The 24257-nt window shown below is 43.4% G+C and overlaps 1 protein-coding gene across 1 annotated transcript in view; it reads right to left on the reverse strand.

Moving 5' to 3' along the window:
* Positions 1 to 4014: 4014 nt before the first annotated feature.
* Positions 4015 to 24257, reverse strand: part of LOC122788687 — an 819422-nt gene continuing 799179 nt past the window's right edge. Inside the window, exon 4 of the mRNA XM_044055581.1 lies at positions 4015 to 11399. Within this exon, the coding sequence (XP_043911516.1) occupies positions 6992 to 11399 (4408 nt within the window). The 3' untranslated portion in view covers positions 4015 to 6991. The remainder of the gene's footprint in view (positions 11400 to 24257) is intronic.

Raw genomic sequence — 24257 nt, forward strand, 5'->3', positions numbered from 1 at the left:
TGTGCCCCCCCCAGGCATAGTCTGAAGCATCTGTTGTGATAGTTTGCCTGGGAGGGGGCAAGGTGAAAGGCTGACCTTTGTTGAGGTGACATGCCTGTGCCCACCATAGAAATTCCTGTTGAAGGCAGGAAATGAGAGATATCACTGTGTCCAAGCTGTGGCTGTATTGAGACCATACACTTTTTAGGTACCACTGTAATTTCCTCATATGCAGTTTTGCAAATGGTATTATCAGAATGCAAGATGCCATGAAGCCCAAAGCCCGCAGAATTTTTCTTGCAGTTAATTGGGTCCTTGTTGCCATTGTCTTGAAATATTGAGTCAGTTGTAATTGCTTGTCTGGTGTAAGATAAGCCTTCTGGGCCGTTGTGTCCAAACTGGCACCCAGGAATGTCATTTTTTGAGAGGGTACTAGTTTTGACTTCTTTTCGTTTACTGTGTACCCCAGACAATTTAGTAGATGCTTCACAAAAGCCAGATGTTGTAGGAGAATGTCTTTTCTTTCTGCTTGGATGAGGCAGTCGTCCAGGTATGGATATATCTGAATTCCTCTTTGTCTGCAGTATGCAATTACTGGTGCCAGGCATTTCGTGAATACTCTGGGTGCAGTAGATAAGCCAAAGGGCAGTGCAGAGAATTGATAATGGGTTGAACCTGCAATGAAACGGAGGTATCTTCTGCAACTTTGTCTGACAGGGACATGCAGGTATGCCTCCTTGAGGTCCAACGTTACCAGCCATGCTTCCTTGCCCAACATGGGAAGTAGCTGCTGTAGTGTTAGCATCTTGAATTTGGGAACTTGTAAGTGTTTAGAATTGAAAGGTCCAGAATTGGTCTCCAAGCATTTTCTTTTCTGGGTACTAGGAAGAGTCTTGAGTAAAATCCTTGGCCTTGCTCTTGAGTTGGTACCCTTTGAATGTCTCTCATGGCCATGAGAGCTGTAATTTGTTTTTGAGCCTCTGCCCTTTGATTTTGTGGCAGGTTTGGCATTCCTCTTTTTATTGGCAAGGTGTGAAAGTGAAATCTGTATCCTCGTAAAATTATGGCTAGGACCCATTTGTTCTTTGTGACCATGTGCCAGTTGTCTGCAAATAGTGCTAGTTTCCCCACCAGGGGGTCTGACAAAAAAGCCTTGTTTGGCCAGCTGAGGTGCAAGTCAATGAGTTTGCCTTCTGGTGGGTTGAGACCTGTCCTCTCCTCCCTTCTGGGTTGGAGTGCCCCATTGGCGAGGTTTATACTGAGCTTGTGGTTGTCCTCTGCCCCTAGGGCGCCTGTATTTACCCCTCTGAGGACTGTCAGTGGCTGGAAAGGAACAATTTTTTGTTGGCCAGTTTCTGCTGAAGCGAGAGGGTTGTACTTATAGAAAATCTTTGACTGTCTGCATTGATTTTGCCTTATCTTCCATTTTCTTTACAACAACTTCTGCTTTAACAAAAAAAAAAAAATCCTGCTGTAAGGGAGCATCTAGTAGTTTTGCTTTACCATGATCAGGCAGACTTTGTTCCTTTAACCAGGCATGCCTACGTATAACTGATCCAGTGACAGCTGCTCTGCAGGAGGCCTCTAAAGAATCAAACCCACATTGTAAGGTATGTTTGCCCACCTGCTCAGTGGCGTACAACAAATCCTGTACTTCTTTCAATTCAGATTGTTGAGGGAGGGTGGTTATCTTTTGTTTTAACTGAGAGATCAGAAATTGCTAATACTTAAGCATATGAAATTGACAGTTTAGTGCTCTCATAGCTAAAGTGGCTGAGGTGTAAACCTCCCCCCCCCAATCTGTCTAGTGCTCTTGAATCCCTTTCAGAAGGTACTGGATTTTTAGCCATGGAAGCCTTAGCCCCCTTGGGACCCTGGGAGATGGTCTCTGGGTCAGCTACTGGGCTTTTGTAAAGGCATTTGTGGGAATCAGGTACTCTGTAGTATCTGCCAAGCTTGGCCGGGGCAGGAGGTAGAGAGTCAGGGTTGAAACTGGATTCTAAATAGACATCATCCACAATGTCCAAAACAGGAGGGATGGCTAGAGGTCTGTGTTGGGGGAGTAAAAAACTCTGAGCCTTTTCTTGGAATCAGAGTAATCCTGACCTTCCCAGTGAAAATGTTCCCTCATAGTGTGTAAAGTTTCCCCAAAAGAGTAACCTTCTGGAGGGGAAGCTGAGGGAATAGAGTTCTCAGCATCAGAATCTTCATAAGGAGAGAAGGAATAGTCTTGGTCCTCAGAGGAATCCGAAGAAATAGACAGTTGTTCAGAGGAAGCAGAATCTTCCTCTTGTCTAGGCCTTTTGTCAGGAGGAGGCTGAGAACCCCTGATAAGAGAAATCAAATCTTCAGCCATCTTGAGCATCTGTTTCTTAGGCATAGGGGCTTGAACAAGAGACTGAAGAGTCTTCGACTTGGAAAACGCTTTGATTGTAAGAGTCGTCGGTCTGAAAACGCCTTCAGAAACCGATGGCGTTTCAGAAGCACTGACGTCCTTGGAAGGTAAATCGTCGGAAGGGCCTGAAGTAAAAGGCTGTCGGCCTAGTACATTCCGGCAAAAAATCTGTAGCGGTCTCGGGTTCCAGAACTACGGTAGTCAGAGGCTGTTTCGGAGCCTCACTGAAAAGCGGAGAACCAGAGACCGGATCAACAGAGGCCTCGGAATTGGGCTTAGGCCTGGGCTGTCGGTTATTGTCCCTGTGCTTTTTGTGCACGTCGGTAGCTCCGACGGCATGTTATAATTAAATTTTCTACCAAAAAAGTGTCGTGCGAAATTAAATCGTCTTTTAATAGTACGTTTATTAAATCTAGCACAAAAACGACAATTGACGTCGTGATCAGGGCCTAGGCAAGGTATGCAGTAAGAATGAAAATCCTTATGAGGTATTTGCTTCCCACAAGAAATACAATTGTTAACGTTTTCTGACATCGGTCAGAGGCAAGAAAAGTTTCCCCAATGGGGTACTTAGCTTTATAGAAGACTTCGGTCTGAAATTCGAATTCGAAAATCTCAGGAATCGGCCAACCGGCACTTGCGAACTGCTTCTGCTTCGGGCGCCGTGCGGCAAAAAAGACTTAAGAAAATGGCGTCGGTTGCAGTATATGTACCCCTGGCGCACTGACGTCAGGGATGAGGCGACAGCAACCGTCGGACCAAGACTTTGGAAATCCAGCCGACTGCGGGACCGCATGATGACAGGATAACCCAAGTGTGATGACTGCAGCAGGGTAACACGATGAACATCTGGAGGAGCAACAGAAACTTCAGGCCTAGATTTCTTTGCCATCTTTGGAACAGGCTCCCCTAAAGGACCCGATGAACTTTCCATAGTGGTATGTGCTGAAAGCTTAATATGTTAGTTCTCTAGATACAGACTAAGAGAAGAGAAATGACTACACAGGGTCTTTTGGACAAAGGACTTACAAATACTACAGGCGATATGGTCATGATTAGCTCCTAGACAAAAACACAGATCATGGGAATGCTTACTTGGAAATTGCTTTCCACAGACACACTTAGCCTTCCTAGATGACATGTAACCTCAGCAAACACCAGCAGCACAAAACAACTAAGAAAAAAACCCAATGAGGCACTTAACTGAATTGGAATCTGCAACTTTACTGACGAGCAAACGACCGAAGTTCAGACTGGCTGCAGAAAAGTTCTGAGGATGGTACTTGCAGACGTCTGCTATATACCCGATGTCACTTTATGACCGATGTTGGAAGTGATCCTATTTGCTACTGTAAGGTACGTCGCATGTAGCTTTAGACTTCTATATACTGGCCAGATGTTTGGGGCATCCTGTGGCAGACTCCCTCATGTTAATAAATACTGCAACATATGAATAGGAGGACAACCAAGAATTCCGAATGCACATTTTCTGATGGATGAGACAAAAACCAGCACTTGGATGCTGTGGAGAAACGTGCTTAATCAAAGGAAACCAGTACGTAAATGACATTAATACATACACAAACAATGCTTCATCATAAAGAACCGGCATGCAACTGTTAAACTCCATCAACAAGGGGTGACCTTAAAGAATGGACAGTGTTTTATTCTGTGTTCTTCCTACCAAATGCACAATACACAATCTTTAAATGGCAATACAAGAAACTGTCTGATTTTATCAAAATGCAGTACAACAGAGGTAACTACTTAAAAGTTTAAACAACTTGAGCATTTAAAGATTCCGAATTAATCAAGAGTAAGTTTCAAACAAGGAACATCAGGGATTAATTTCAAGTCTCAACACTTCAGCATTTTGTCTATACGCACAACACAAACTAGAAAGTCTTAAGATAAAGCTTTTAAATGTCAAACTTACTACCAGGAGCAAGCTTAACGATCAGTGTATTCATACTGCACTGGCTACTACTTATACATTCCTAACTTCTTCCAAGCAAATGATGAGGTTCTAAGTCTTTGCTCTCCCTGTTAACAGCTGCATGATAAGAATCACATTAAATCTATTTATTAGTAGTAATATGTGTGTACATAGACACAGAACAGCAGTTGACTTTTTCAACTGCTTTCTTCACAAAGTGGAATGCTATTGGTTAGTTATTGACAGCACTTTCGGTTGAGTGCTGAGCTGATTTAACAACAGAATGTCGAGTGGTGGTTGTTGGCATGGTTAAATGACAGTAACTGGGGTGGCAGTGTGTGCGCTGATTAGGGTCAGAGTAAGGGTTAGGTAAGGGGCCAGTTTTAGTGTTGTGTGTGTGTTTATGTATGGGGTAGGTGCCTGGGTGTGTAGTGTAGTGAGGCATTTTCTGTAAGATATGTACTGTTGGAGTGAGGGGCAGGAGAAGTCTTCTGACTCATCATTACTGTCAAGTTACCCTACTCATAGCCGGCCTTAGGCAAATGGCAACTAGGCTGCTGCTTAGGGCGCTGTTCTAGCTGGGGCACTTTTCCAGTAATCTGGATGGTGTAGATAGACCAGGACGGGGGCACCATCTGGTGTGTGTGTGTGTGTGTGTGTGGGGGGGGGGTGCTATGGAGTCCTTTTGCCTAGGGCACCAGTTGACCAAAGGCCGGCTCTGACCCTAATCCTAACTCTTCCCCTAATCCCATCCCTATATATCACCTTTTGAAAAACCCTTGACCTGACAGTATCAATTCAAAGTATGTCTGCTGCTACTGTTAGGGCTTTCATCTGTTTTTTTTTTTTTTTTAATTCAATCAGAAAAAGAGAGCATTTGTTGTTCTTTTATGACAGTTTTACTGTTGAAGATTTTTAGCTGTTTTTCAAAAGTTAAGTGTTGACATGCATATGCAAACACACACAGCCCTTGGAAAATTAGTTTTGCTTGAAACGGCGTTTTAAAACACTGTCAGGAATACATTAGATGAGTAAGTAAATAAGTGCAATGCAAACACGTGTATCAAGCTTCAATGAGGTACATTACAATAGCAAGCATGGATCACAGAAAATATGTTCACAATGTATAGACAATTTAAAGGCAGAGATCAGCACTACCAAGTTAAAACCCTTCCAACTGACTTAGATTTTATGGGTCATGCCAGAAAAGTACACGAAAGGAAATGAATGAAGATCAATAGCCTTTAACTGATGAGCATTCTTCCAATACTCACTTGTTTGACCATTACTGGTTACTCAAGTCAGGACTGTAGATCAGATCAAGACTGCAAATTCTGTTTACAGTAGACAGAAAACAAGGTATACCAATGAAATATCTCATATATAATGCTATTTCTCACTCAACGGACCCTATACATATATATTAGAATCAGAACAGTTCAGTTGGGTGAGGGAATAAAATCAATTCCGACTGAAAAAGTGAATCAGAACAGTTACTTTTGGGGGGGGTAAAATCAATTTAGACAAACATTCTAAATTAATGAATTTTAAGAAAATCAGTACATTTTCAAAAGGTCATAATGAGCTATTCAACGCATTTTCTTCAAAGTCAAACCTTAGAACAGTACGCAATAATACCTAAAGCTTTTTCTTGGCTGTCAAAAAAAGCATAAAGCATATTTACTGGGCTGAATACTACATAAAATAATACACAATATTAATTGTAATCTTAAACCAAACAGTACCAGCACACAAAAAAATCTTCTTTAGTAAAAGGGTGCTGCCACTATAGTGAGAAAAAGGAAAAGTACATAGATAATACAAGGTACAGAAGCAGTAATGCTCAGCACAGTGCGTTCCAAAATGTGTTTCTGAACGAAATAAAATATGTAAAACAGCAGCAAACTTCAAAATTGTGAAATTCTTCTTTCCCCTGCAGTGTCAAATCAGTAAACTTCCGCTAACTTTTCCACAACTCAAAAAGCTCAGTATGAAACTGAGACACTTGTTAATGCTAAGAAAGCACTGACATCTTGCAGCGAACAGTAAAACAGCATACTTTTTGCACAATTATACCCACATGCTTACATCAACTCGGTCTTGAAACCTACAAACCAAATGATCATACAGAATTTAAAAAAATACACATTAGAAAAGAAAGAAATTAGGAGGGTAACAAAAATGGAAAAAGCATAATTTTCCAGTGACAGACTCTGCTTGATAGCTGCTGAAAAGCTAAGTTTATGTGCATGATGGTGGCCATCTTATGCTACAGTGCAAGTGCTTGTGCATCAAGTAAAAACTGCAAGCCTTTAATTACACCCATTTCTACTCACAGCAACACCCCAAAAAGGGGGGAGGGAGATAAATAAGGCACTGTTGTACTCTTAAAATCTGTAATGTAACATCCCCAAACTACAGATTATATATATATATATATATATATATATATATATATATATATATATAGATTAAAAAACGTGTGTGTTATTCTTGGCCCTATGGCAGGACTCCACTTAGAATTCATTACTAGGTTTCTCTCCAGTTTCACAAAATACTTAAGTAAAGTTTACTGTGCATCTTAGAAGGCTTGCTCCAGCTTATAAAAGCAGCGTTTCTTTTAATGCAAAGTATGCTCAAGATACCTATTACATTAGTTTATAATGGCCATTCTTTTATTCTCACTTTGCATCCAGTTTTTTGCGTTTACTAGGTATTTCAAGTTTTTCATCCACTTTTCTTTTTCCTTGGAAAGCAGCATTTTCAGAAAAACCCTTTGATTTTGTTTGAGTCTTCATATTCCTGACACAATTCTGCCGTGTTTTGGAAGTTTTGCATAATCGAAACGGAATTTCTGTGACTGTTCTATGCTTATAGGCCTTCTCTATCAACTTTTTACCAGATGATGGTCTCTTTCGCCTTAAATGTTTACGCCTCACAGTACTCCTAAGAGCCAGCCTACCTCCACTACGAGGTTTCCTAAGCTTCTGGTTTTCTTGCATGCCTTTTAAAGTACTTACTTTAGAAAATGTACTTGATTTCTCACCACCACCTGGCCTTCTACAAACTGGTTCTTTAAATACAGGGGATGAATTTTTATATTTGGTTTGTTTTGCAGGTACTCTCATTCTAGTAGAACTATGAGGCAAAGGTCTCAACACATTGACTTCAGCAGCCAATTTCTTTCTTCCCAGTTTCACTTTAGTTCTCATATGAATGCACTTTATTTTTTTTCTTTTTCTTCCTTTTACAGTTGTCACACTTTTCTTAGACTTATTAGGTGGTCTGCCACCAGTTTTTGGTTGGGAGGCCAGTCTTGGTGATACTAGAGGGTGAATGCATACACTCCTATTGTTCAGTTTCTTTTCCATATCAATTACTTCACTGGGTTTATCCCTTTTAAAATAATGTGTATGACGTTTTCCACGTATGTTCGAGTACTTCTTAAGAATCCAGGCACTAGCTGTTTTTTTCAAACTCTGAACAGACTTCAAATGCATACATTCTGTCCCTCCATGAAGACTTGAATCTGAACAATCGAAAGGTCGAATATTTTCAGATTCATCCAGAACTGAAATACTGCCTTCCTCCTCTTTAGGTGTAGCTAGCATTCTTCCAGGTTTCCAGTTGCTTCTTGCTGGAGTTGTTGCTGCAAATTTTTTCAAATGTTTCTTCAAACGCTCAGCCTGGGAACTAGGGTAAATATTTGAGGATGAATACTTCTGTAGGGGAATTCTTACTGCTGGCATGTCACCAGGAATAACTGTATTAATTTTCTTTACAATGACCAAGGATCTGGTTTCAGTTGTTTCTAGGAACCACCTGCAAATCTTAGATAAATCAAGAGCCTTAACAAACAGCATCTGCACCGGTGAAAATTTCTTACTTTCCAAAACTCCTCTGCATCTACGAATCCTTTTCTTACTTTTCCAAATTTCCTTAAGCTTATCAGCTTTCCTCCTTATTTTCTGTGTGGACTGTCCTTCCTTTTCTAGCTGAACCCAGCTTTTCTGGATATTCATATACTTGGTATTATATTTAGCAATATGTTCTTGGGTTTCTTCTTCTATACACCAGTCCAGAAACACTGGTCTATGATCATGACACATATCAACTTTTTTTAGATCAAAAGGATCACTGCCTTCACTTGGACAAGGTAGCTCTTTATGATGCTTTGTACTGAACGTAACAGTACCTTTACGAAAGGCACCAAGCTTTGCTTTGTCTCCACGCCTCAAATTGTAGGCTCTAGCAACAAGTCTCCTGGCCCTTGAAATCTTTGAGAGCTCTTTAATTTTTAAATTGACTCTAGAAGAACCTTTAATTAGAGGAGTTACAGAATGTGTAGAATCATCTCTCTTCTGCAATGGTCTTTTAACTGATAACCTGCTCAACTTTTCCTGCTGCTCTATAAAAGAATGGCTTTCCTCAGGTTCTTTGCTGCCTCTGCCTTTTATCACACTTATGTTACTTTCTACACTAAAACAAACTTGTCTTTTTTCAGAGACGGGATTAAAAGAAATGCAAAGCACATTCCCCAACTCTGAAAATTTAAATGGAAAGGCTGAATCAGCAACATACACGTCCGCATTTAAATCAATCTCTTTTACTAACTCTTTATATGTTTTCCTGGTTACAATCATCTCTGATACACTTGCACCATTTGATCCATTTGATCTTTCTTCAGCATAATCTTTCAATCTGCAATCAAGACTATGAATACTTTTCAGAACTTCTCTGTGGTAGCAGTCATGTGGAAAACTGACAGTTTCAGTTTCACTAACATTCACCTTTCTTCTAAAGCGCTTACTGCCTACACTTTTGAAAAGATTAATGTGAAGAGCTGGAACCTGAAGAGTACTGTCAATCAGTGCAGGAACTTTAAGATTAGTATCAAGCAACTCTGCACTTTTTTCTACTGTTGCTATGACACCTGATGGTGCTTCCTGAGGCTGCTGACTTCTTAAACACCTATCAGAGGGACCATACAGCTTTTTTTGTCTTTTTTTCTTCTCTGTAACTGTAGTATTTTCTTTAACTAAACTGTAAAGATTGGTTTCTAGTGTAAGCTTTGAATTCTTATTATCTGTAAGGTTAACCTTCAACATTGATTTCTCTGGTTCATTGCCCTCATTTCCACACACACTCGTTTCTTGCCCAGTACTTTCTTCAGCTGCATCAGTTATCTCTGTTCCAGTTTCTTTATCACCGATGCCATCTATTTCACTGTATTCAGATGACACTAACATGGGAGGATTCTCTTTTTTCTCAGGATTATCTATACTCTGCTTTCTATTCATAATTAAAGAAACTGATCTTAGATCTGCTAATTCTGATACTGGAGCATTATTTTCATCAGCTCCACTTGAGGAAGTCATAAACGACTCTTGAGATAAAAAAAGTTCTTCTCCAGGTAGCTCAGAAGTCTGCAATCTTTCTTTTGTTGAAGGACATGGGGACAAAGATAAGGAGCACTGTGACATACCATGGTCTGTAGCTATCATTTGTTCTTGCTCTGATGATGGAAAAGGGATCACAGCTCTAGAAGTTTCCACTGACTGTGGTTGACAAGAACTAACAGTGTCAGTTGTTACGTTAGTTTCATTTGATAAACAATGTATGCTTACATTGTTCAAAATTTCATAGTTTGATGGCATTTGTTTTGGTACACATATGTCGGGTGCTTCAGTAACTCTGTCCTTAACATTTGTAGTAAAATCTCCACCTGCTGTTGCGGTACTGTCAGACACAGTCGGAATGCGTTGTGGGCTCACCAAAGACAATGACGGTTCTACTAAATAAGAGCAGTTTTCTTTTGCTCTTGAAGTAGAACTTTTTGCTAACGTACGGACTGTTGGTAATTCATAATACACGTATTCGTTACAGATATGCCCGCGTGTGCTCTTCCTTGCATTTTTATGCAAAAGTACTGATTTCTGAGACTCGAACTGGCAGTCAGTTATTGGAGCACTAATATGAACAATATCACACTGGTTGTCATGATCATTCACAATCTCACAGATTGTAGAAGTGGAAGATTTTCCTTTACCTATCTTTTTGCTCTTCTGAGTTGATTTAATGGAAGCTACAACTGCTCTGGCTCTTGAATTACCATGCGAGTCCCTGTGTACATCCGGAGGAGGATTATGAACACTGCATCCATCTTTGGCTTTTATAAACAACGATCTGTTGCCATGACTCAAATTATTAACTAACTTATTGCTTTTTTCTTTGCTTTCTAATGCATACTTTGCATCTTGTTCATTAGCTTCTAAATCATGATTCAATGATATTCTGGAACCAAACTGTAAAGTGATTTCCTTGTCAGCAGTACTATTTGCACACTTAAACCACAACTCTTTATTCTCATCTGATAAAGCTGTATTTGCATTCTGACAGTTACCAGTTTCATCCCTAGAATAACTTATGTCCATTACATCATCTGATTTTTGACCATCTATTAGAAGTGCATTAGAATGTAGGCCAGTCTCCTTCTGACAGCTATGACCTTGTGAATCTATTCGGAGACTGGCACATTCTCTAGGATTTCTGGAGTCTGAAAGTATTGTAAGATTGTCTAGTAGCAAACAGTTTGACTGGTCTGAACATTCTGTAGAGGTACACATTTCTGTCTCACTAGACTTCGAAGAACCTGAAAGTTCTGGTAAAATGAATTCTGCAGTGCTAGAATCTGCTTTAGTTCTGTTTTGGGCTCTTCTAAAACAATTCATACTTTTCTCCTCATTTCCTTTAGGGAAGCACTGTAATAGCTTTTTACAATATTGCTGATTTTGTACTGGCTGTAGCGCTGAGATAGAAATCTCTTCTCCAGAGAAGGCAGCACTGCTTTTATCAGGGCATTCACTGTCCTGTAAATTACAGACAGGATTATAGCCCAGATTACAAACAGCTGCAGGTGCAAGTTCTAACAAATGACTTTCTGTTAATGAGTCTGTTTCCTGGTAAATTACATTTAAAATATGAGTAAACTGCTTCTGATGATGGAAACAAAGTTTTCCTATAAACTTTTTTAGTATGGACTGGGAGGGGCCTCTCGTTTCAACCTCAGTGGCATCCTTGGGATCCTCACTGGAAAACAAACAAAAAAGAAACTGTCAGTATCCATTGCTACTGTCGTACTTTGCAAAAATAAACATTTTAAAACAGACTGTACTTATGCAACAATGTTTCTAGGTCATACAGCAAAATAAATTGGGACAATTTCTATGCATTCAATGTGCGTGCGCACACAATGTGCGAGCCAGCCAAGGTATATGGAAACAGTAATATTCCACCTGCAAAATGTAAATCACCACCTTTTGAATAGAAAGAAATACAATACAGTCTGTGAAAAGCATTAAAGAATATCCACAACAGCTACACTGTCAAGCAGCTTTACTGCAAATCAACAGCAGTATCCACAACAAACCATGAGTTTCACCATAAACTGTTTTAAATGCTGTAGAACAGATTAAGTAATTCACTTGCATAACTCCTCAAAAAAGTGACTTTGAAGATGGCTGCACACTCAACAGCTTACTTCAGCTCTCCCAATGTGAAAAAAGAAACTGAGAAATAAGAGCTAGTAATTCTGCCAGCTTCAGTAAAATTAAGTTATTGGCTAGTAAGTACACTACCTAGATACCAACAAGCAAGCAAACAGAGAACCTGAAAGAAAAAAGTGAAGAGAAAACAATGACTGGGAAGAATCCTGCAACTGCTCAGCAAAAAGCAGTTAAAGCTTCAGCTTTTGTTACAAGATATGGTTTCCAGTAATTTAGAGAAAAAATAAATCAAATCTACTCAGAGCTGATGAAAATAAATGAATCATAAGAGTGCATCAACTCAAACAAAAAGCTAGAAAAATAGAAGCAGCTTTAATTAGTTATTCAGATGAACAGATAAAACTGCAAAAATCAGATGTCGAAATGAAGAAAAGGCTGGCCGAGTACAAGACTCCTCAAAAAAAGAAATTATGTCTTACAATAATGTTCCATCTATGTTGCTGATCTTCGTTCATTCATTACGGATGGGTTACTGGTTCCGTCCTCGGATCCGAGCCGGCCAATTATCAAGCTCTCTTCAGCCAAAAACTCTTGAGCCAAGGTCCTACCCAGAATGCTCTGCTCCGTTACCTCAGATCGAGTTTGCAAGTTGATAGATAAAAGTAGAAGCTACCTCTTGTCATAACAGACCTACAAGAAAGAAGTACATGAGATCAACCATGAACCTATGGATGGGGGACGGAGGGTGGGAAGTAATGAATGAACGAAGATCAACACCACAGATGGAACGTTATGGTAAGACATAACTTTATCTGATGATGTTAATCTTTGTTCATTCCTCACTGACGGGACAGAGTCCCCAGCTACCTGTATTCCTGGGTGGCCCTCATGGACGGACATACCTGAGCACCATGGAGCCAAAGGAAGCTCTACCTCTGGAGGCCAAGTCCAATTTGTAATGAAAAATAAAGGTATGAGGTTTGGCCCAAGTTGCAGCTGAGCAAATATTATAGAGGGAAGCCTTAGCATGGAAAGCTGTTGAAGTTGCCACAGATCTTGTAGAATGAGCTTTGACTGTATGAGGTAAGGTGAGATTGTTTCTGTTGTAGATGAAGGTTATACAATTTCTCAACCATGAAGCTAATGTAACTTTTGATACAGGATGACCCCGTCTAGGTCCAGAAAAAGCCAGAAACAGTTAGTAATTTACGGGTAGATTTTGCTCTGTCCAGATAAAATAGTAATTGCCTATGAACATCCAAGGAGTGTAGGCAATACTTTCCCTTGTTAGAATGGTTAGGAAAGAACACTGGAAGGTCAACAGACTGATTGATAGATCGCTCTGACATCACTTTTGGTAAAAAGGTAGAATTAGTTCTCAGTGATACCCTATCCTTATGGAAGATAAGATAGGGAGGTTTGATGAATAAGGCCTGGAGTTCTGATAATCGCCTGGCCGATGTGATTGCAATTGAAAAAGTTTTCCAAGAGATATTTCACATCACATGAAGACCAGGTTCAAAGGGGGAGGGGGGATGTTAGAGCTTGCTGAACCAAAGCCAAATCCCAAGGTTGTACGGGTTCTCTAAAGGGAGGTGTTAGGTGGATAACCCCTTTCAAGAAAGTCTTACAGAGTCTGTGTGACATAAGAGAAGAATCTTTAAAACCAATATGAAAATTTGAAATGGCAGCTAAATGTACACAGACAGTAAAGGCAGACACCCCAGAGTGGAAAAGTTGTGATAAGTAATCCAATACCACCAAGACTGGGGCTGACAAGGGGTCTAACTGTTTATTTGCTGCCCATATAGAGAACCTCTTCCATTTAAGACAGATTAGTCTGGTGGACGATTTATGAGATGCAATAAGAATATTGCGCACAGGGGATGAAAGGTTTTCATGCCTGGCAATCACTGGAAGTGGAGAAACCAAGCTGTCAGTTTCAGAGTTGTAAGATTGGGGTGAATCAGACCCTGTGGATGGGAGATCAACGTTGGGAATGTATTGAGGATCCATGGTTGATCTAGCAGGTGAGGCCAGAGGAAGGGAAACCAGACTTGAGGCCAATACGGAGCAAAGAGGATCACTTTGCTCTTCAACTGTCATACTTTCTTTAGAAATTGGGAGATGAGGGGGAGAGGAGGCTAAGCATAAAGTAGACCCGAGGGCCAAACATGGACTACAGCGTCCCTTAGTGACTATCCTTGAGGGGGGATCAGGGCAAAGTAGTTGCTGCATTTGTAGCTGGTTGGGAAGGCAAATACGTCGCAGCAAGGCTGGCCCCAGCGGTTGAAGATTTTTGCTATCAGAGGAATGAGGGACCACTCGTGAGGCTGTAGAATGTACCTGCTCAATTTGTCCGCTATCATGTTGGAGCTCCCGGGAATGTGCGTTGCAATCAGAAAGCGGTTATGAGCTATCGCCCACTGCCATATTCTCAAGGCCTCTCAGCATAACAGGTAAGATCTGGTGCCTCCTTGTTTGTTGATGTACCAGACCACTAATGTTGTCTGATTGGATCACAATAGTCCCGAACGGAAGGATGGAGTGAAATGCTTGCAACACTAGAAGCACCGCCCAGCTCCAGGACACTGATATGCAAAAGGGCCTCTGTTTCTGACCAGGTGCCTTGGACCGAGTTTCCCTGACATAGCCCCCCCAACCCCATCAGGGAGGCAACCGTGGTCACCATGGCTATCGGTTTATGGGGGTTGAAAGGGCAAGACCATTGTTGGGGATTTCGATACGTCCACCAGAGTAAATCTTGCTTGTATCTCTGAGTTACACTTATCTGAAAAGACAAAGGATGTTGTAGAGGGTACCACTGAGTGAGAAGTACCACTGAAGAAGCCTCATGTGGAATCTGGCAAGAGGTACAATGGTAGCAGAGGCTGCCATTGACCCCAATAGTTGGAGTATAGATCGAGCTGGGGATTTGTGGTGACAGACCAGCGGTTGAACTACTTGTCTTATTCTCTGACGTCTGTGTTCTGGACAAGATGCTGTGCAATTTCTCGTGTCCAACAGTACCCCTATAAATTCCAAAGACTGAGTTGGGGTTGTGTTGGATTTCTCCCAGTTTATAGTGATTCTCAGTCTTAGAGCTGTTAAGAGAGTATACTGCAGGGCTTCTTCCAGTAGACGCTTGTTGGGGGCAGTGAGGAGCCAGTCGTCTAGATATGGAAACACCTTGAATCCTTGAAGGCGCAAGTGAGCGATAACCACTGCCATGCATTTTGTGAACACTCTGGGGGCTGTAGAGACATTGAAGGGCAGGGCTCAAAACCTGTAGTGACTGGCTCCTATACGGAAGCAGAGGTATCTTCTTGAGTGGTTGTCCATTTTTATGTGGTAATACGCATCTTGAAGATCTACAGAACACACCCAAATCATCATCTTCCATAAGAGGAAGGACAGACTGAACTGTGACCATCCGGAATTTCTCTTTTTACAAATTTGTTTAGTGCACCGAGATTCAAAATTGGTCTCCAGTCCCGTCTTTTTTGGCACTAAAAAGAACCTCGAGTAAAAAACGGATCCTGTCTGGTCTGGGGGGACCATCTGGACTACTCTTTTTTTGTAGCAGCTTTTGAATTTCGTGTGCTGCTGTTTCCCTCTGACTGGGTGGAACGTCTGGTAATATTCTTAATGAGACTGGTCAAAGATGAAAGGGGATGTGATAGCCTCTGGATATAATCTGTTGTACCCAAGTGTTGGTTATCTTTTGCCAGGCAGCGGGGGTACAAGGAGAAATGACTCCCGACTGCTTCCAGAGGTGAACAGTCAGGCAATGTTTCTGGAGCACTGATAGGGTTGGGTCAGAGAAAATCTCTGGAACCCCAGTTTCGCGGACCTCCTGTGCCCCGAAATGGGAGTATACCTTTGGAGTTCCCCCCTCTGCCTCTAGGGATGAACTTGGCATGTGCATCCTGTAAAGAACCCTGTGATTTCTTCGCTTCTCTGATTTCTGGAGTAGAATCACTGAGGAGTGCAGTGTCTGAAGCGGCCTCTAAGGGGGCATTCATGAAGGAAGCCTTAAAGGAGTCCGCAAGGGTACATCCAAGCATGTCATCTGGCGACTATACCTGTGCCTGCCGCTCTAGCCGCCCCTTCAGTTGCGTGAGAAATAAGACGCATGGAAGAGTTTGAAATGGACTCTAGGGTGGCAATCTGAGAAGCCATATTATCATGGACTTCGCCAGAAACAGCTCCTGCCAAGGTTTCAGGGAGCTGGTTGATAAGATCTCGCTGAAGCCTGGTAAAATGTGCCCAATAATTCAAAGACCTTACAGCGAAGGTCAATGAAGTAAATACAGGCTTCCCTAATCTGTCAATCACCTGGGACTCCTTGTTGGGCGGATGGACAGTTTGGCTCTCCTCTGCCAAATTCTTAGTAGCGGCTGCCACTACCATAGCATCTACTGGAAGACCTTGTGACCAATGGGGATGCTCAGCTGGGGGCGATATTATTTTATCAGGTCTCTTGGGTATTGTTTCCATGTCAGGAGCCTTCCATGCGCGCTGGATGAGCTCATCGGCAAGCGGGGTGACCCAGGAAGTAGGGGGCTGGGCAAGAAAAGCCTGCAGGAATACGGATTCCTCAGAGGAAGGATTAGAGGGCTGCCATTCTCCCCTCTAAGGATCTTGAGGATGTCACCAAAGGACCTCATCAGAGGGTGACCATGAGGAACCCTTCCCCGTCATCAAAATCTGTATCTTCAGTCAATGACTCCTCAGTGGAGTCCATGCGTTTCCTCTTACACGATGTTTTGTGGGGTACTTTCTCAGTGGGAGGTTCTGGGAAAGACTGCAAGAGGGGGTCTCCTGAGGTTCTTGTGCCCGGTGTCCGGCAGTTGAAGCTTGTGGGAGTTGCTGCACAGAGAGGGGAGAGGACTGACAAATGAGCTTTGCCAGTGGAGGCAAGCGTCCTCTCCATGGCCTGGAAGGCTGCCCTGCCCAAGGAGGGAGGGGAGCCTGGAACACAGCACGACAACCTTGGAACCGGGGTCACACCCCGCCCTAACGAGCCTGCCCCCAGACCAGGAGTCTCAAGAGGACAGAGTACCGCAAGAGAGCATCCCTGGAAGGTGTCATAAAAAAAAAAAATCGGCATGGAGCCAGGAATTCCCTCCCCAGTGGCACAGCCACTGGCCTGAGAAGAGCCCGATTGCCCAGTGCACCGAAGGCCACAAGGATTCCAAAGTGAGATCCATTATTGGAGTCGGAGGGAGGGAAGCTGCTGCTGTCGGAGTAATAGGCTTCGAGACTTGAGTGGAAGTCTAAGGAGCATATGTTGGGGTTTGAGGCAATATACACTCACCTGAATGAGGGAACGTGGACTTAAGACGGTTGAGAGATACCTCTGGCTACAAGCAACTGGTCAACAAGCTGCAACACATCCTGCTCAGAAAGACTCTTGGTTGACCTCATGGAGAAAGCTGATGGCAATTCTGCCTTTTAGGAAAGGTCTACACTGACTTCTAGCAAAAGGATCCAGTGAAGGGGAATATTTGGTCCTTGCTAATTCAATAGGTGCAGAGCTCGGAGCTGTGGAATTCTACACTAAAGAAAACAGTGTGGATAAAGTCTGTGCCGAAGATGTCAGTGCCGTAGTAGTTGAAGGTGTCTGCACCGTAAAGGCAAAGGTCTGCCCTGAAGAGTATGGTGCCATAGTGGAAAGTGTCTGCACCGGCAATACGGACGGTGCTGAGAAAGACTTCACCGAACCACATGGTGCTGAAGATGTCTGCGCCATGGAGTACAGAAGAGTCATACTTGGAGTCGAAGGTGACTGTACCAACAGTACTGAAAGGGACTGAACCTGTATTGACAGTGCTCTTAGGAGTTGCGACAGAACTGTCGGAACCGTAGTTGTCTGCACTGGGAAATCTGGTGCCGGTATCGATAAAGGAGACATGGCTGCAGTCAAAATCATCTGGGGCAGTGCCGAGCCTGGAGCCGGCAGGGTCACAGGGGGCAGCACCGGAGTAGTAATCAACTTCATCTTCTTGTGAGGGAGAAGGAGGGAGTGACTTTGATGAAGAGGAAGAATGCCTCTTGCGGGGTTTAACAGGAGGGGGTGAGCCCTCCAACCTAGAAATAGCCTCAGAGAAATGGAGACTTGAGAAGACCTTTCAAATTTAACTTATTCTTCCTCTCACTGAGAGTCCTGGTAGAGAATTTTTTACAAATCCCACACGGAGGATCCACAGTCAAGTGGGAGACTCTAAGACAGTAGACACAAGTCATGGCCATTGGAAAGCGGTAACTTAAGGCTGCAATCCTTGCACTGCTTGAAACCAACAGAACTTTTCTTATCCGACATAACTGGTGTGAAGAAGCACAGGAGCAAAAGGAAAAATAACGGCTACCCAAGAAAAGGGTAAAAAGAGAAAAGGAAGGATTACCAACGATGGTAATGGAGAATTACCACAAGGTAAGAAAAGAAGGTAATAAAGGGAAGAGACTATAAGGGAGAGTCTCTAAAGTGTGCGATAGGGTACGAACATATTAGAATAAACTTTTGAGAAAAATTTAGAGTACTAATATATACAAGTTTTCAAAAAAAATTACACAGCTGTACAGCAAAGCGGCAAATGAGATCTGAGGTAACAGGGAGCAGAGCATTCTGGGTAGGACCTTGGCTCGAGAGTTTTTGGTTGATGCGAGCTTGATATTGGCCGGCTCTGTTTCCAGGACGGAACCGATAACCTATCAGTAATGAATGAACGAAGATCAACAACACAGATGGAACAATTTCAGAAATGGTAGAGTTAGAAGATAGAACAGGCAAAGAAAACCTGAGCTTTATTGTTCTACCAGGGAAACTGGAAGGAAAAGACTATTAATTTTATGAAAGCTCAAATACGCAACTGGACTAGTATTCCACAACAGGATTTGTTAACCGAAAGGAAGCAGTGTATTCTCCAAACCTGGCCATGAGAAAGCTGTGAGGACCTGTATTAGTAAAGATGCAATCATACCAGCAGAAAAAGTTGAGCCTGACAAAAACTATGGCAGATGGGGAAGTATTAAAAATTGGATAGAGCAAAGTGTTTGTAGAAAATTACTATTCACTGAGCACCATGCAGAGAAGCAAATGTATCCAAGCAATTGGGGAATGTTGAGAGCAGTGCAAGATTCAAGTGGCGGCATCCAGCTGTCTTCAGAATACTTTTTTTTCCAAAAAGATAATGAGAAGTTATGTACCTACCATAACGTTCCATGTTAGTTGTCTTCTTCTCGCCTGCTTTCTTGCTGGATGGGTTTGGAGCCGATCCTCAGCTCCGACTCAGCTTATACCAAAGTTTGAGAGCTATTTTTACCGGCTCGAGGTAACCCTGTATCCCACAATGGTAGGCGTTAACTACCCAGATCTCGTTTGATAGCTAACACTATAGCAGTTCTGCCCCCAGAACAAAGGAGAGAATGGCATACCCATATAGATAGCCATCACAAGAAAAGGATAACCACAGGAGACCATACTGGGCAAAAAAGGAAGGCTCCGTAGGATCCTATCGGTCTGTCCAGGCTAGGGGGTTGGAGGGCAGGACGCAAGAAAGAAGGCGAGAAGAAGACAACTAATATGGAACGTTATGGTAGGTACATAACTTCTCAATGTTAAGTTGTCAATCTCGCCTTCATTCTCACTGGATGGGACCGCATCCCTAGCACCTCAACCCTGGGTGGCTCGTTAGAACAGACTCTTGAGGACGGTGGAACCAAAGTTAGCTCGGCTTCTGGAGGCCATGTCCAATTTGTAATGAGAAATAAAGGTATGGGGAGAGGCCCATGTGGCTGTCGCACAAATTGAATCTAAAGGCAACCCGTCCTGAAAGGCTATAGACGTAGCTAAGGCTCTAGTTGAATGGGCTCTAGGTCTTGATGGAAGCTTTTGACGCCTCAGTTCATATATGAAAGTGATGACAGAGGCCAACCATCTAGAAAGGGTTACTTTGGAAACTGGAAGGCCTTTCTTCCCTTCAGCATAAGATAGGAAGAGCTGGTCAGATTTCCTAATTTGTTTGGTTCTATCCAGGTAGTAACGGAGTTGGCGATGAACATCCAAGAAATGTAACTTTTGTTCCGCTCTGTCAGAGTAATTAGGGAAGAAAACTGGGAGATTGATAGTCTGGTTTAGATTTGCCTCAGAAGATATCTTGGGTAAAAAGGAGGGGTTAGTTCTGAAGGACACTCTATCTTTATGGAAAACCAGATAAGGAGGACGAACGCAAAGGGCGTGAAGTTCTGAGACTCTCCTCACAGAGGTTATGGCCACTAGAAACAAAGTTTTCCATGAGAGTAACTTCAAGGAACAGGAAGCCACAGGTTCAAAGGGAGGGAGAATCATGGAGGTTAAAACTAGATTCAAATCCCACTGCGGTGGGGAATGTCTAACCGGGGGCTTAAGTAAAAAGATACCTTTAAGGAATGCTTTATAAAGTTTATGAGACATAATGGAGGAGCCTGACAAGCCAACATGAAAATTTGAAATGGCCGCTAACTGGACTCTGATAGTGGAGGAAGAAGAACCCGAATGAAAGAGTTCGGCCAAAAAATCTAAGACCGATTGGATAGGAGCCACAAAAGGGTCAATGTTCCTAGATTTTGCCCAGAGGGAAAAACGTTTCCATTTGCTGGCATAAATCCTCCTGGTAAAAGATTTGTGAGAAGCTAAAATGATGTCACGTACCAAATGGGAGATAAAGGGAAGCCTGACTAAGGTTGGAAGTGGAGCAACCAAGCTGTGAGGTTGAGAGAGGGGAGAGATTGGTGCAACTTGCCCGACGGGTGGGTCAAGAGATCTGGAACTGGGTCCAGATGCCAGGGCTGCTCCAAGAGGTAACGATGCAGGAACAGAAACTTTTAGTTATGTACTCACCATAACTTCAGATGTTTGGGATCCATCTCGCCTACATTCTGAATGATGGGGTTCGGAGCCGATCCCTGGGCTCCGACTCGGCACGCTTATGCCAAAGAGCGAAGTCTCTTATTGGCTGAGCTTACTATATCCCAGGATGCACCACTACCAGTCCCCCAGATCTAGTTTGTCCGCATACATGCACACATGCACGCCCTGCTTATATAACATCGTCAGATGAAACAAGATAAAAACAGTAGAACTCAAAACCGTTCAATCTCTTCTGATCTCCAAGGCAGGGGGAAGGAGGGTGGGTATCAGGAATGTAGGCGAGATGGATCCCAAACATCTGAAGTTATGGTGAGTACATAACTAAAAGATGTTATGTGATCCTATCTCGCCTACATTCTGAATGATGGGACAGCGTCCTAGCACCTGAATCCTGGGTGGCTCACTGGAAAACACTCCTGAGTACCGTGGAACCAAATGATGCTCGTCCTTTAGATGCCACATCCAATTTGTAGTGGGAAATGAAAGTGTGCGGGTTGGACCAAGTAGCCGCAGCACAAATTTCCGATATAGCGAGCTTGGAATGAAAGGCTATAGAAGTAGCCATAGCTCTGGTAGAATGAGCTTTGATAGATGTTGTAAGTTGCTTATTGCAAGCAGAATAGGCCTGAGCTATGCAATCTCTGATCCATTTTGAGATAGTGGCTTTTGTGATGGTTTGGCCCAATTTATTATCTGAGAAGGACACAAACAACTGGTCTGACTTACGAAGTTGCTGAGTCCTGTCTAAATAGAAGCGTAATTGCCTGTGAACATCCAATTTATGGAGAGTGTATTCTGCTTCGTTGGAGAATTTTGGAAAGAAAACTGGTAGCTCTAGAGATTGTTGAAGACAGAAACTAGAACAGACCTTTGGGACAAAGGATGGATTAGGCCTAAGTGATACTCTATCCTTGTGGAAAATCAAGTACGGTGGTTTAATAGACAGGGCTTGAAGCTCTGAAACTCTTCTTGCAGAAGTAATAGCCACTAAGAATGCCATTTTCCAAGACAGATATTTTAACTCGCATGTAGCAGCCGGTTCGAAAGGGGAGATGTTAATGCGCCAAGCACTAAATCAAGATCCCACGGAGGTGCAGGATGAAAAACTGGTGGTCTTAATAGACTCGCACCTTTAATGAACGTTTTGCATAGTCTGCTGCTCATCAAAGGAGGATCCATGGATTCGTGGAATTTAGAGATAGCCGCTAGTTGGACTTTAATGGTTGAGACAGAAGATCCCTGATTAAACAGGGATGTTAAGAATTTCAAAACCTCTGGGACAGGAGCAGTGATAGGGTCTAAGCCCTTGAGTTGAGCCCAGATAGCAAACCTCTTCCACTTACTGAGGTACAATTTGTTAGTGGTGGGTTTGTGGGCCGAAGATAAAATGTGAACAACTTCCGGATCTAGTGTGTGCCTTCTAACTAAGGTCGGAAGTGGAGGAGCCAAGCTGTCAACTTCAAGGATTGAAGGGACTGATGCCAATGTCCCGACTGATGGATTAGCAAGTCCGGAATCAGGTCTAAGGTCCACGGATCGTCCACTGCATGCTTCTTCAGGTAAGGAAACCATATCTGACGAGGCCAGTATGGGGCAATCAGAATCATTAAAGACCCCAGTTGAGAAGCTTTTTGAATAACTTTGGGAAGGAGTGGAATTGGAGGAAAGGCATAAAGTAGCCCTGTTGGCCAAGGTTGCGCTAGAGCATCCATGGCTGGTACTTCCTGATGTGGAATCAAGGAGAAGAACCTTTGGCACTTGGCGTTTTGTGGAGTTGCAAATAGGTCGCAGCACGGCGTCCCCATCTCTTGAAAACCTGGGCTGCTACTGCGGTTTAGAGACCATTCGTGAGGAGAGAGAATTGTCCTGCTTAATTTGTCCGCCAATACATTTGACTTTCCCGGGATGTGGGTCGCTACCAAGAAACGGTTGGTAGCTACAGCCCATTCCCACACTCTCATGGCCTCTCTGCAAAGGGGGTACGATCTGGTCCCTCCTTGTTTGTTCAGATACCAGACCACCGACATGTTGTCTGTGTGGATGGCGATGATGCCCTGAGGAAGAAACTTGTGTAAGGCCTGTAGGGATAGAAGTACAGCCCTCATCTCCAACACGTTGATGTGGAGAAGAGCTTCGTCTGCAAGCCAGGAGCCCTGAACTAGCCTGCCCAGACAATGCCCCCCCACCCTATCTGGGAGGCATCTGTCGTCAGGGTAACCACTGGAGGGGGGAGGACAAAGGGTTTCCCTTGATCCAAGTTGGATGTCTGAAGCCACCAGCGCAGGTCCCTTTTGCATATTTCCGTAATCATGATGTGATGATTGAGGGGAAGATCCTGAAAAGACCATTGAGTTGACAAGAGCCACTGAAGAATCCTCATGTGTAATCTTGCTAGAGGAACTAAAAGAACTGTGGCAGACATTGAGCCTAAAACCTGTAGAACCATCCTGGCTGGGGCTTTGGATCTCGAGATCAGAGCTTGAACTTGGCCCTGTAAAGTTCGGATCCTTTCGGCAGGAAGAAAGACGCATCAATCTTGAGTCTATCTCTGCTCCTATAAACTTTATGCGTTGAGAGGGCAGCAAGACAGACTTTGACCAATTGAATGTAATCCCCAGGGAAACACCCAGGAGATGGTGGCTTTGAGGTTGTCCATTAGTAGATGCCTGGTGGTGGCAGTCAGGAGCCAGTCGTCGAGATAGGGAAACACTTGGAATCCAAGACTTCTCAGGTGAGCCGTCACTACTGCCAAACACTTGGTGAACACCCTGGGCGCTGTGGTGAGACCAAAGGGCAGAGCGCAAAATTGGTAATGACCGACTCCCAGGCTGAAGCGCAGATACCTTCTGGACGCCTGATGTATCGGTATGTGATAATAGGCGTCCTTGAGGTCTATGGAGCACATCCAAACATCCTTCTCCAATAATGGGAGAATGGATTGTAACGTGACCATTCGGAATTTGGATTTCGTGACGGATTGGTTCAGTGTGCTGAGATCCAATATTGGCCTCAGGTCCCCTGTCTTTTTTGGCACTAAAAGAACCTGGAGTAATTTCCTGATCCGATCTGGTCTGTGGGGACCGGTTGGATGACTCCTTTTCTAGCAGCTTTAAAGCTTCTGCGGCTGCTATTTCCCTTTGACTGGGTGGTGGGTCCGGGATTCTCTTGGCGGTGGGGTGAGTATGTGAATGGGATGGTGTAACCTCCGGCAATGATCCGAAGCACCCATCTGTCCTGAGTGATTGACTCCCAGGCTTTTAGGTGCTTGGCAAAACGACACCCGACTGGCTCGAGCAGCACAGCCGGGCAATCCCTCATGACGTGTGGGAGGCTGAAGAGCCACGAAAGGACTCGCGGTCTCCAGAATTGCGGGGCCCTCTGCCGCCTCTGGGACGGCGTCTCCCTGAAAAATTTCCCGTCCTCTGCCTCTGGACGGGAATCTTCCTGCTGTTGGGAGAAAAACTTGCAGATTTGGAACCACATTTTCCCCTCCTTTAGCCTTGGGGTAAGGCTGAAAGGGAGTGGAATAAC

The sequence above is a fragment of the Protopterus annectens genome, chromosome 14.part0 (assembly GCF_019279795.1).
Source record: "Protopterus annectens isolate FY-2018-M chromosome 14.part0, PAN1.0, whole genome shotgun sequence".
In the NCBI taxonomy this organism is placed as follows: Eukaryota; Metazoa; Chordata; order Ceratodontiformes; family Protopteridae; genus Protopterus; species Protopterus annectens.